Consider the following 14,834-nt stretch of genomic DNA (forward strand, 5'->3'; position numbering starts at 1 on the left):
AGGCTTCCCGCCAACAATTGTGCACGTGATGGTGTCGCAAATGACGATTGGTATTCGGTGTGCACAAACACACATTTATGATTTATACACATATAATATAATAATACGTAGGACGTAGTTATACACACGTTTTTACACCTAAATACAGCGTTTATTATAGTTCATATTAGGCACCTACCTACCCGGCGTGGTGTCGCGTACGCATACGGCGTTACACGACGGGTGCATTATGCGATACTTAATGTGAATACTTCGGGTGCTCGGCGGAAAGGGTTAAGAGCGGGCATCAGACTGGCGTAATGTAATAATATAATTGGCTACCTACTATACAACATATAGATGTATACGTATTTAATATTATTATATGCATTTACGCGTTACCGTAAGGTCACAGCGATTACGAAGTAGGTATTTAATATATTATTATGTTGAATTTATCTATACACAATAAGGAAATATATACAAACATAATATAATATATGGTAATTGTTATAATATAATATAGACAAAACATAGGTAGGCACGGCTGACAAAGCGTCGTTTCTCCGAGTTAAAGACGTGTTACAGCGGAGTGCAGACCGCAGCGCCTATAATGTATATATAGTTGGCACCCACCTAAATACACCAATTATAATATAGCTATACGCGGGTAATACCTAACAATTAATGGGACGCGTTCCGTCGAGACGATATTATTTTTTATACGTTTACCGCAGGATTGCGCCTGTTTTTTTTTTAATCTTTCATTCGAACCTATACATAGGTATAATATATAAATATATTATTATCGGCAGCACGAGACGCGTACAGACTATTATACTATTATACACGTATAGGGACGTGAAACGAGAACAAAATCTAGGCTAATTCAACGGACGGCGACGTCGCCGTTATTGTGTAACCGCCGACCGATATTATAACCTCTCTTCCTGGCTTCGCGATACACAATACATACCTATAGGTACCCACCGCGCGAGCACTATTTTTTTTTTATTCTTATTATTATTATTATTATTATTATTATTATTTTCTTTTACTTTTCGTTTTTTTGTTACCGAGTTATACCACCATTGCCGGTATGCCAGTGTTAACCAAACCGTTTAGATGACCGGACACCGTTCGTGTCCCCGAAGCGGTAGTCGACACGACGACGACGAAGGCGAAGACGACGACGACGGCAAGAAAGTGCGTTCATGGTGAAATCGAAAAAAAAATCGAAATCTAACCGATCAGCCGCACGGACTGCTGTGGCTGCAGGACTATAATATTACACAAAGGTACCAGCTTAAACTATATACCTACCTAAGCGGAGATAATATTATGGACTTCTCAACATCGTACCGAAACTCCGCCGCCGTGAGCGTGTGTGACGTTCGTTTCGTATGGGTAAGTCTATCGACGTGTATACGTGGGACCGGCACTATACCTATAAAATATATTATAATAAGTGTATATAAATTATATTACCTACCAGTTAGGTAGGTAGGTACCATATTTTATCCAGTATCGACAATCGCTTAATATAGATAGGTACCTACCTAATAATTTACCTAACCGTTCGAATACGAGAACCACAGCCTGAATTGAGGTTGCAGTCCGAAATAGACTTAAGTACCTAGGTACTATATATTAACTATTAAGGTATATATTGGGAAAATCTCACAGCGTTTCACTGTCATAATATAAATAATAAAGCTTATTTTACTTTTTTATCATAACGTAACTGTAATGACAACCATTCCAGCTCCTTAAACCTTAGTAGGTAGGTACATAATTTATTCCCATTATCAAGTTTTGTATAATTTATAGTTATTTATAGCCATAGGTACCTACTACCTATTACGTATTATCATTAAATAGGTACAATCTATACTCAATGGTACTACCACTACTACCAAGCATAAATATATCTTATTTCTATAACAGCAACAAAATAAAAATATGTTTAACTTTTTAATTTTATTGAATATAAAATAAAATGTTTTTATATCCGCCCTTATCCCGAATAAGGACAGGGTCTACCCATATAGGTATATGGTTCTTAAATATAATATATTTATAAATAATTTAAAATAATAACAAATTGTTCCAATATTATGTGGTATACTATTCATCAACATTAGAAATTATTAAGAAGCGCCTAAACAATAACCAACCCCCCCCCCTCCCAAATAAAAAAAAGGAACACTTCTTATTTTGACTACACATTTACTTGCCTATTCCTATTCAGACTTTTTTGGATTCTGAGTTGTGTGAGGATGTACTTACAACCTATAATACTGCTTATAAATCATATTTGAAACTATATAGATTTTTTTAGCATGTAAGGAGTATCCATGAAGATACCGCCAACTTTAAAATCAAATTAAAACTATTTTAACTGTTTATACCTATAGGAGGCAGCTGATGATTTTTCTAAGAATAATTTGTGTGTGCCTATTACCTTCATAGGTAATTACTAATTAATATAAATTGGTGTTGGTACCTACGATCCACCTATACCTAGGTTCTTGGTATACCTACTGAACCTGAATATACTGTAGATACCTCCTAATAATTATTAAGAAAATATATTAAGCTATATAAGCTACCTACCTATTATGAAAGACACGCGTCAATAAATCGATAATTCTGCCAATCATTTTGTGTTTTTTTTTTTTATATATATATGTGTATAGCTAATGTTAATAGCAGCGGTCGCGGAGTGCACCGGAACGGAACGTGCTGCACTGCAACTGCCCAATTATTCCAGTGGATATTACCCGCAACATTTCGTTCTGATCGACCCTTGGGTGTCGCCGTCGTCGAAAAGTAGGTGTACCCACACAAATCAATTTATTCATAAGTATATAATATTATCTAAATAGTTGTAAAAAAAAATATGCAATTTCCTTGCGTAATGTACTTACCTGGGTACCAAGTACCTATATAAATGTTTTTGCTAGCGTAACTTTGGTTTACTTTTAAACATTACATATATTACATAAAGTATACGATAATAATAGTTATTATAAGTGAAGTAGGTATAAAAAATTTACATGCGACATTTACCACAAATAAAAACCATAACACATAGGTAGAATTATGAATTATGATATCTACCTACATATAGCCCGATATAGGTCTTAAAATAACTAGAAATAAATTGGAGGCTGGGTCTTAGGGGTAGCTATAGTATTTTTTTTATTGTTAATCTTTTTAAAAATGTTCTTACATTTTTTACCAAGTTTATTTAATTAAAATTTATTTTTCTGTAACAAAGGATATATTTATAGATAATTATAGTTATTGTAAGTGGCTTATAATAAATATACATAATTAGCTACATTTATAAATTATAACATTCATATTTATATAATATTAGATACTTACGAGGAGGTACCTATATTATAATATTTATTTTAATCATAAAATTTAAATTGTATAATACTATATAATTGCCAATTGGTACAAAATTGTTTTTGCCTTATACTACCCATTATACCTATATGTCCAAGTGTCCAACCTATATGATCATTCTTTAATAAATTAACAAAATTTCTTTCAATATTGAAAACAGCCAATTTTTAAAAAACAGTACGTATTGCAATTTGCAGCATACTCATTACTCGGCATACTTGGCTATGCTTAGCTAATTTTTGCCTCATTCAAAGAACATTTATCGTAACTTATTTCCCAATACAAACATGGGGAAGGTAGTGAAGTATCTACAAAAATATTTGGGGGTGCTTAGCGCCCAAAGCCCTCATCTAGTTGGCTGCATGTAAACTGCGGCAAAATAAACCTTTTTTTAGAAGTCGATATGTAAACTGCGGAAAAATGAAATTGAACATCATACAATCTGCGACAAAACCGATAAGATACCTACCTACATTATACAAACTACGAGATTTATTTTATATGCCTATAGTATATACTATATACTGTATAGGTATACATATCGATAAGATAATATAAATTATAATATATATACCTATTACCAATGTGATATTATATACGTATATCGTTTAATTAATTTTGTTATGTTACAAACAAATTGGTAAATCCAAATATATTTTTGAGTGTATTTAGTAGGTACTTACTAGTGAGTTAGATGTCAGTAGAAGTAGTTTAAGAAATTTAATATTTAATTCAACATGGAATTTACAACAATGTTTAGCTAGCATGGCAAACAATATTAGTATGTAGTGTTAAACAGTGATTATAAAATATGGGAATGCTCAAAATATAAAGTATAAATATGCAGAGACAAATAGGTCTTAAACAACAAAAATACATAATTATATTTAAATAATAACACATACAGGTTAATATGTTATACGTACCTATATACTTCTATAATGTATATACGTATAGGCCTATACAATAAATTGGTGCAGTTTGTAAAATGTATCTTATCGGTTTTTTTGCAGATTGTATAATGTTAAATTTTTATTTGTCGCAGTTTATATATCGAATTTTAAAAAAAGGTTAATTTTGCCGCAGTTTACCATCTCTTATCTAGTTTTGCCCATGTTCGTGGGTATAGACATTAGGGGAAATCGGTTAGGCCCCCAAAAGTCCATCAAGCCACCTCCTTATTTACTTTTGTAGGATCGAAGCCGCCCCACATTAACCTGCTCACATTAATGTTAATATTGTTAGCCCCTCTCTGAAAGAAGAATGAAGACATCAAACAGTTATTATGCTTATAAGACAGGTAACAATTTCTGTAAAAAAAAAATAAGCAGTTTTACTGCCCTAAACCGTAATGACAGACAAAAAAAACACACACACATCATTGTAAAATCAATACATTCATCGCTCCGCTCAGAATCTAACATAGGCGCAATTGGGGGGATGGCTGGAGGGGCAAAGCCCCCTCAAAAACATTCAAAGCCTCCTTCCCAAAAACCATGCAGAACTTTATATCATTATATTGCTAAATAAAAAAAATATATAAGTGATAACTACTGAAAAAAATTAGAAAATACATTTTTTTAATTTTATTTTAGTAACACAATATTATAGTGCGCACCTAGTATATGATCTATGAGCGCGCCGCAGTTGTTTCATGTTTGTGATAAAATATTATCCCCGAGCCCCGACTATATTTTATATAAATAGCTTCTATTCTCGGACCTCAGTCGTTATGCGAATGCCCATACTTGATAAGGATGATAACTTTAATAAAGCGCATTTTTTATAGATGGTGAATGGTGGAAAAAAATTTCTGAGAGGCAGTGATTGAAAAATATATGGGAGGAGCTGAAGCCCCCCAATTTTTTTTTCTGCGCCTATGGAATCTAAAATAAATAATTAAACATTGCATCGCGTAGGTAATTTGATTTGCATCTGACTATTAAATTAAAAAAACGGGGAGATGATGGCCGATGTGGGGGCCTTGATGTACAATGTCATATAGTACCTATATTTTAAACACTTCAGCACCACTGTTAGGTATTATATTATTATGTATAAATATTGTATATTATATTTTATAATACATTAATACATACCGCGTACTCATATAATACGACACTCCGAAGTCTAGCAAGTCTAATATATTATAGGTAGTTCGTATCAACATAATCCATAAACCTCGTTAATTCAGTTCAAACTGTAAAACAAAATAGCAATTATTATTTATATTTTAAATCTTGTAGGTACCTATTAGGAATAATCATTATGCGTGTCGCATAACAATAAATGAAAATGAAAATTATTAAGAATGGTTGAGAATAAAAAAATTGTATAATATATGTAGGTTAGGTTATAATATTATGTAGGTAGTAGTAGGGTACCTACATATAAATTTGAAGATGTTGAGACTGAAGGAGGATCCACTTAGGCAAATATAATTGAAAGTAGTTGGTATCCAGTTGTAAATAATTGTTGTGTATTGATTAAGATTCTTTATTCTTAGGTACTTACACGTGTATTCAAAATTTTAATTGAATGAAACTTTTCATGACTTTAGATACAAAAACAACATTTTACAAGAAAAATAATGGTAAATCAGATGAATCAATAGGAGGAATAAAAGAAATTGATGCAGAAAAATACAAAACCGGTAAACTCATGAACGAAGAAAAATCTACAAAATACAAAGAAGAAAAGGGAGATGATGACAAATATAATGACAAAGGAGGCAATGCTGGTGAGATACATACACACGGAGGTAAAAAGAAGGAAGCATCATACAAAAAAGGTGACAAGCAAAAAAAATTTAAAACAAAGAAAGTATGTAGGTGCATAATATATGAAAACAAATGTATGTAATAAACAAGTATTTTAACTTAATCTGCAGGGTTTTCGAGATAATTATCACAAAAATGAAAAACATAAAGTTAACGAATTCTGGGACAATTATGAAACATATGGTACATTTAAGAAGTTTGGGAAAAAGGGAAACAAAAAGTTGTTAGGCAATAAGAAAAGCAAGAAAAATAAAACCAAAAAAGTATGTGCTGTATAATTGTACCTATATAGTCTTCGAAAGTATTTATTAATTTTGATTAATATTTTTTTAGGGAGGCCAATCAAAGAAAGAAAACAGTAACAAAGGTGAAACAAAACATAAATCTGGAAAAAAAGGAGAAATTGGACATAAAAAGGAAAAGCATAGCGACACTCACTATAATAATGAGTCTAAATATCATAAAGAAAAAAAATCTAAAAAACATCATAAGAAAAATACATAAAACGTGTTAAAAAAATTATTATAATAAGTATAAAATAGTATTAATATTTTAACAATAAGCATTAGAAAAGTAGTAATACAAAAATAAAATAGTTAAGTACAATAATATGTATTTAAATTAAACTGATGACAATAATTAAAATATGGAAGTTACCAAGGAACTCCGATTTGTTTTCTTTTAAATATACAGCAATTTTTATAACTCTTCAAACTTAGTCAACAATCAAAATGTATCTTTCCATATTTGAAAATCAATAAATAAATTAAAAACAATTTTGGTTAGAGAAAATTGTTTTTAAATCCTATTTTGATCCATTCATAATATAGTTAGAAATTATCTTGATAATGTGACTGTTTTTACTATATTAATTTAGAATAATAAAAATGCTACTTAAGTCATTATGAGTAATAATTTAGCTATTAAAATAATTCTAAAACTTAATTATACTACAATAAATATATTTTTCTTGTGCATCACTAATGCTATTGCACACCAAAATATTGTTGCCCAACAATCCATAACTAAATATTCCGTGTGAGAAGTCTCATTTACCGGTTGCCATCTCCACGGAAGTGTATTGTAAAATATATTGTGTCCAAGGTAAAGCATAATTGAATTTTGACCTGGTAAATATGAATATTTTAATAAGTACATAATATTATTAGAATAATATACTCTATGCTTACCAATTTCGTTAAATGGTGATCCACCCCAAAGTCTCCAATGTTCAATAATTAAGAACAGTATAATGAATATTAAAAATGCAGAACTTCCAGTAATAAATGCATAAGACAAAGAGAACAAATTTTTATTAATTGGTATTAAGCCATCTTCTTTAGAAAAGTTACACAAACAACCTCCAATTAGACCCTAAAATTGCAACAAAATTTGATATTAAATAATTATTTTTATAATTTTATACTGATATAGTAACAATAACTGAAATATAAATAAAAATTGTCTTATTATTATCATTTACTATACTTTATTAGTTATTACTAAATTAACATTGACCTTTCGTTAGTACACATGTGAGCGCTGCACAAATAACATTTCAACAATCAATCGAATAAATGTTATTAAATTCATATAATACCCATTTAATACAATTAATAGCTTCATATGACATGTTTACAAATATTGATAAACAAAATGATATAAGCGTATAGACAATTAAAGTGCTTTTTGTTATTCCCAAAGAGTATCAATGTAAGGAACACACAAGGAGCACAAACATATATCCTACCACAATGATAGAAACAAAACTTCAGAAAACTATTAATAGTACATAAAAAATATATTATACTTTTTAGTAAATGGTGAAAATATACAAATTTCTAGGTATGATTTAGTGTTCTAATTTGATCAAGCAATTAATAATAATAAAAAAGTATTGAATGAGCACAGAGCTTACAATGTAGCAATCATGTTGTGAAACATATATTGTGTACCAAAGACAGTTAGTGTTACATCTATATTTAGGATTTAGTCTGTTAAACATGTATTTGAAGTCTAACACATAAACTTTTTGAAAATTTATTTTGAAAAAAATAGGTTTTATGCTTTTCTAGAAACAGTAATTATAGTATTGATAGTATGATATGTATTGACTGTTGATGACTGATGGACATAATCAATATTAGTTTTTTTTAACTATTGAGTACTTTGAGTACTCAATAAAATAACTATAATACTTTTCACTAATTTCATTATAATTGAATAGATTGAATATGATAGAACAATCAAATTATTCAATAGTGCCCTACACTTAATGCAAATTAAAACTTGTTATTAGTTAAATATTCTTTTAGCTATATTAATAATATTCTTACTAGTACTATAGTCCAAGCAATCCAACGTTTGATCCGTTCATTTGTATACTGATAACATAAGATAATGCGACCAGCATGTACACCCATATATACAAGTAAAGTATTTGTCAAAGTACTTAAAATACCTAAAATAAATAAAAAAAACAAATTGTAAATTAGGTATGTAGAATACATTTTTAATTGAACACTTAATATATCTTACCTTCAGGGTCAAATGGTATTGACTGATAAACAGGTTTGGGTGAACCAGGGTACATATGGTTTTCGCCAAATACTAGCCTATCAATATATCCAGCAGCACCACCAGTACAATTAGTGTTTGACGAACTATTGTAGAGGCCCCCTGGTCCCAAGTAACCTTTAGGGCAACCAGGTACAGGTAAAAAGAAAGTAATGACAGTATGAATAGCTACTAATATAATTACTATAAACCATTGCCGGGCACTTTCAATTATATCTCGGATTACGTCTAATCTGGTATTCTAGAAAAAATATTTTTTTAATTTTCTTGTAAATAAATAATATTGAACAAATTACCGTAAAATAGGGTTGGGGTTTCATAAAAATTGTTTCCAATGTTGCTGCTATAAAGTATATAAGTGCTAGTCTCTGTAATACACCCAATGGTCTAAAAGTTCTTAAATTATTGTTGTTAACAGAATTTAGCACTAAACCCATGATCAATAGGGCAATTGATCTTCGAATGACGCGACCAAAGACATATTTTCTTTTGGTGCTTGAACGAAGTTGAGATCGCAATGATATGGCTATACTTACTCCCATGACCCAACAAAACCTAACAAAAAAAACAAACTTTATAATCACAAATTTTCAATTATAAACCAGATAGATACAAATTGATTTTATTTTACCAAGGCAATATGAAGTCTGCTAATGTGATACCATTCCATGGAGCATGTTCAAAGAACCAATAATGTCCACCTCCTAGATTGACAAATACCATTAATATGATAGATATCCTAAAACAAAAATATTCCATTAGGTTAAATTATTAAATTATTTTTTAATACTAGTAGTTACACAATTACATCCAAGCATAAAATTTATAATTTAATTTTTATATTCAAATGTATATATTATAATTTTATGTATAGTTCTGAATATTTTGGATATAATTGTTAACTGACTAGTATTTTATAATCAGTAACATTATTTAAATATTACCCAAACTAGCAGAATCATACCAATAACCAATTATGTTGTGTATTGTTTAATATTGAGAGGGGACAAAATGCTCACCCGAGAAAAAACTAAACTTTCCAAAAGGTGGCAAATATAGAAATTACTTAGGTACCCAAAATAAGCCACTGCTCAGATCTAATTAAAAATATATATATATAACCAAGTATAACTAAATCGGAAGTTGAGATTATATATATTTAAGTGGGGAACAAATTTTTAAATACAAGAACTTAAATTTTAGGTAATGTGACATTTATATAGGAAAATAATGAAATTTTAATTTTTTTCTTTTAATCTACACAGTCCAAATGTGAAAAAATTAAATTGACCCATATTTTATACTCTAAAGTTAAATGAAAAATTATTTTACATAAAAACCAAAATACGGTTTTAATCTTTCTAATTTCAAATTAAGATACAAAATTTACTTAATAACTATGATTGCTTATCAGTTAAATGTAAAATTAAATTATTAAATTAAAAAAACATCAATATTGTAATGTTAAATTTAAGTTATTACCCTCTAAATGTGTCTAACGATGTGATACGATAACTATTATTTTTGACAGGTGTCGGAATTTGAGGATGAATAATAACCGGTTCATTAGAACCAGTTCCAAAATCCTAAAATTATAAAAAAAAAAAACGTATAGATTATCAAACAATGTTAATTTATAATTCTTTTTACAGACATTTTAGAAATTAAATTCAGATTAATTTTCAGACATTTTTAATAAAATGACAAACTGTACTCTGTCCAAGTTAAGATATGTAATTGACAGCCGAATTGTGCGCAGGGACGTGGAACTACAACACGGCAGGAATACAGATAATTGACTGGGTGGAGGGATAGACGGAAGTTTCCTGACTGAGGTCCGACAAAAACTGGTCGCTGCCAACAATGTATCTTAACTTGAACAGAATATATTATTTATGACATCTGCCAGTTTATATTTAACGTTTATGCAAAGTAATTATGTAATAAGTTAATTCGGGAGTATTAAAGAATTTAACATTTGTATCGGTTTGTCAAACTGAATAATCTTACTACGGAATTAAAAAATGCATATAAATAACTCAATACGCATAAATATTTTAGAGTATTTCAAATTTTAAATTCTATACCATAATGTACTTAATATACCATCTATATGATGGAATAAAATATTTGGCTTAAAATAAAAATTCTCACATTCTCAGTAACATGGTTTCATACCTAATTTGAGTATGAACTAAACAAAAGTATAATTCAAATAGGGCTAATTTGTATTAATAAATGTGTATAAACACAGTATTTGTTAGCTACTTTAATCTGAATTTAATTTTGAAAATTAAATATATTATTTAGCATGACCATTTAGATTAAATTAAGTAGTTGTTAAGTATAAAGAGATATATTTGTTCAAATGTGAACAATTTAATATCTTACCCAAATACCAATTAGTAAGGCATTTTTATAAATTATTAAATTAGTAATTAAGTTATAAAATTTAATCAAACCGCATTTTTTAATTCGACATCAGAACCATCAAATGTTTGTACATCACGGCTAGGGGCCGTCTGAAACATCTAATAGTTCATACAAAATATTTGAGATATATAACCCTAAAGAGTTTAAAAATAAGTTCAAGTTACATTTTCAATATCCAAATCTGTTTTTGATGCAAATCGGAACACAGATGGCACAACATAGGTCCTTTGCAGATAATTGATGAAAAACCAAACAGCAAAGGCAGGTATTATGAGCAACAATGCATAGACAAATGCTAAGAAAAAAAAATAATTATAATAAATGTATGAGTTTTTGGTATTTAGATTATAATTAATTTATAAAATAAAAATTAATAACTTACGCATGAATAGATCTTGAGGAGTTGATATTTGTTTGATTTGGGAACAATTGAAATTGCTTGAAATATTCCATTGATAAACTCCATGTTCTTCAAAAGTATGAAGTGTTCTGTTACAAAATAGAGAATACAGTTAATAATATACTGTCAATCTGTAAGGGCCAGTTGTACCATCTCTGATTAAAGCTAACCAAAGTTTAATTGGCTGAATTTGCCCGGTTATAAAATCTGGTATCAGCTGATTAAGCGTAATCGAAGTGTAACTGTAGACGGTACAACCGGTCCTTAAAGTAATTGTAGTGAATAATACAAATTATAATGTAGTAAAAATTAATGATTAACCTGCAATTATTATGGCTGCTGTCATTGGTTAAATCTAGCCAGAGACTATAAATTGTATTTAATCTGATATTAGTAACTCCGTTGTTAGATATGTTTTCTTTTTTCAATAAATCGCACTACAGAAAAATGTTGATGTAAAACAATTAAATAATATCACACAAACTATATGACTAATATATTATAATATAAACAAATGAATAAAATGTTTTAAATGTGCTTAAAATGTATTATGATCCATTTATGTTTAGTAAACTTTACCAGTCTTGTAAAGTATTTGAGTAAAAGTATTTGAGTAAATGTATTTAAATACTTTTATTGTATTTAGAATACTTTTTAAATACTTTTCGAATAAAGTATTTGGAAAGTATTTTAAATACGGTCATGGACGTATTTGTATTTGAAAATCAAATACTTTTATTTAAATACTTTATCTATTTTTTTTTCAATAAATAATTATTTATTATATTTTTTCTCAGAAATTTAAATAAATCCAATAACAGTAGTGATGAAGATAAAGATGTCAGGTCAGTACATCATTTTTACATGGTCCCAAAATAAATCTGAAAATGTTTCAGTTGAAAATGAATTGAGTGAATTTTTTAAGAAAGGCCCCACTAAGAAACTAAATGTTTTGAATTCCATGCCTACTCTAAAAAAAGTATTTGTACAATACAATACTCCACTTCCATCCAGTTCTGCTGTAGAAAGAGTGTTTAGTGTTGGAGGTGCTGTGCTGTCCAAAAAAAAGGCAAAATGAATGATGACAATTTTGAAAAGACTATGATTTTAAAATCCAATAAAGACTTTTGGTATTAATTTTTGTTTTTATTTTTATTTTTTTTCCTGTTGAATAAATGAATAGTATACATACGTAATGTATACATTAATACAAATATTTTCACTACAGAAATATAGCATTTATATATGAATTATTTTCTCCAGAAGCAGAGCTGTAGCTAGGGCTTGGCGAGACTGGCCAGGCCAGGGGCGCAACGAAGAAAGGGCGCGAAATCCAGGATAAAATATACCATATATATATCATATTATTGGTATTCTTAAAAATTTACATTTTACTAGAATATGCACAATATAGTTTTTCTACTACAATTAATACACTATAGTAACTATATACTATTTTGTAGTGTAGGTATTGTGTTTGTGTATTATACAAATATTACTATTATTATTTACAAGTGTTTAAGAATAATATGTCGTTATAATATTACGTAATATTACGCCGGGTACCCGAGTGATATTTTAGGAACAGTTAATAGGCGATAATATTGTGTTTTTATTTGTGTTGATAGTTGTTTATATTGCTGGTTATACCACTATCTCGGCATGCACGTCGATTATAACATAGTAGTTTTGATTATAAATACTATATAGTATTTATAATCGATTATTATTATTATTATTATTATTATTATTATTATTATTATTAAATATAAGTTGCATGTTAAAGTTAAAATTAGGATTCTAAATTTATTATATTTTAAAGACTCTCGTCAATCGTCATATTTATAGGCAGGTAGATATTCCTATTTCAATATTTAGTCATTTTATATTAGTCCGTGAAAAGAAGAACTTCTACAACAATTCTACGGTGAGTTCCTAATTATTATTAATTATAATTATACAAAATTAAATTAATTTACTTAATTGTAGTTCATAATATATTAATATAAGTATTAAGTTGTAACCTAAGTTTATACAAAATAATTATTTACAAGAATGTAAGTATTAAATATCTAGTATACAAGAAGTTGCTATTAACATTCGTTGGTTTTTATCGATCAAATTTGAATTTAAGGAGCCTCGCTACGGTCATTATTTAAGGGGCAACATTTAGGCAATTTCTAATCTTGTCATAGCCGCCCGGGATCTATGTGTAAATGATTATTAGTGTGAGTGAAATTAAATGCGGGTATCCTCTCTCTTACGCACATGCACATGTCAATAACTCGATATCAATTTCACTACACAAATTTTACAAAAATAAACATTTGTTTTGACAACATTAAAGTTAGTTAAGGTTGTCTGATTTTCATTCTGAAAAAATATTTGAATTCAGAAAAAAAATGTCAGTAGATCGTACCTACGAAACAGTTTCAGTTTTTAATTATGATTTGAAAAAGTTCATATTTTCAAGTTTTCAATTACAGTTCACAATAATATAAAAATTATTTTTTATAAAGTGATTCGTAGGATCTATAGATTTTCTATAGTGAGTTCAAATTTTTTTTTCAGAATCAAAATCGGACAACGTTAACTAGCTTTAATTTTGGCAATACTTTAGGTCTTTTCAGCTAAAATTGACGACAGTAGCGCAGGGGCGGCTCCAGGGGGGGGCCTAGGGGCCGCGGCCCCCCCCCAACGCTCGTATTTATAAAAATATATATTGTTAAAATAAATGCATATTAAATTATTATAATATTGTCATATGGAATATATGGGCCATAGAGGTATACGATGTACCTGCTGGGTAAATGGAATAAAAATAGACAACTTGAATTTGTGTTATAAAAATGTTTGTTTTCTTTTTGTTATAAGATTTTGTGAAATTATAACTTGCCCCCCCCCCCCCTAACCAAGGCTCTGGAGCCGCCCCTGCAGTAGCGAGGCTCCTTAAAAAATATATATAAACATTAAGATAGTTTGTTCACCGACCACGTATTTAAAAAAATATATATATTTATTCAATGAATTAATTAATTTAAAATCCTCTAAATCTTATTTGGAGTAAGAAAAAGAAATAATAATTAATATAATTCTAATTGTCTCAAAAATTATCTTCACAGTTCACACCAAGAATTTTAATCCTACGGACTATTTTTGATAAACTAAGGTTAGAATATTTATTACTAAAGTTATTTGGACAACCAGCTTGATAGTGATATCAAAATAAAAAATATCTTTAATTC

General features: G+C 29.0%; 2 protein-coding genes across 5 annotated transcripts in view; one reads left to right on the top strand and one right to left on the bottom strand.

Annotated features, from left to right (window-relative positions):
* Positions 1 to 583: 583 nt before the first annotated feature.
* On the top strand, positions 584 to 6,843 carry LOC100163719 (protein FAM133-like). Its single transcript, XM_001945644.4, has 5 exons — positions 584 to 1,386; positions 2,679 to 2,811; positions 5,960 to 6,222; positions 6,290 to 6,442; positions 6,513 to 6,843. The coding sequence occupies exons 1-5, from the start codon at positions 1,321 to 1,323 to the stop codon at positions 6,681 to 6,683; spliced, it is 786 nt and encodes a 261-aa protein (XP_001945679.2). The 5' UTR covers positions 584 to 1,320; the 3' UTR covers positions 6,684 to 6,843.
* The window catches only part of LOC100159605 (heparan-alpha-glucosaminide N-acetyltransferase), an 11,193-nt gene continuing 3,026 nt past the window's right edge, over positions 6,668 to 14,834 (bottom strand). Inside the window, exons 3-13 of one of the 4 annotated variants that reach the window (XM_008189652.3) lie at positions 11,911 to 12,026; positions 11,572 to 11,678; positions 11,354 to 11,484; positions 11,219 to 11,278; positions 10,239 to 10,342; positions 9,388 to 9,495; positions 9,053 to 9,311; positions 8,718 to 8,997; positions 8,516 to 8,640; positions 7,370 to 7,553; positions 6,668 to 7,306 (exon numbers count right to left, since the gene is read on the bottom strand). In XM_008189652.3, coding sequence (XP_008187874.1) covers positions 7,125 to 7,306; positions 7,370 to 7,553; positions 8,516 to 8,640; positions 8,718 to 8,997; positions 9,053 to 9,311; positions 9,388 to 9,495; positions 10,239 to 10,342; positions 11,219 to 11,278; positions 11,354 to 11,484; positions 11,572 to 11,678; positions 11,911 to 12,026 — 1,656 coding nt within the window. In that variant the 3' untranslated portion in view covers positions 6,668 to 7,124. Of the gene's footprint in view, positions 7,307 to 7,369; positions 7,554 to 8,515; positions 8,641 to 8,717; positions 8,998 to 9,052; positions 9,312 to 9,387; positions 9,496 to 10,238; positions 10,343 to 11,218; positions 11,288 to 11,353; positions 11,485 to 11,571; positions 11,679 to 11,910; positions 12,027 to 14,834 lie in introns of all 4 variants that reach the window. The other 3 variants (XM_003240066.4, XM_016809633.2, XM_001945754.5) reach the window with 3 other exon arrangements.

The sequence above is a fragment of the Acyrthosiphon pisum genome, chromosome A2 (genome assembly GCF_005508785.2).
Source record: "Acyrthosiphon pisum isolate AL4f chromosome A2, pea_aphid_22Mar2018_4r6ur, whole genome shotgun sequence".
In the NCBI taxonomy this organism is placed as follows: Eukaryota; Metazoa; Arthropoda; class Insecta; order Hemiptera; family Aphididae; genus Acyrthosiphon; species Acyrthosiphon pisum.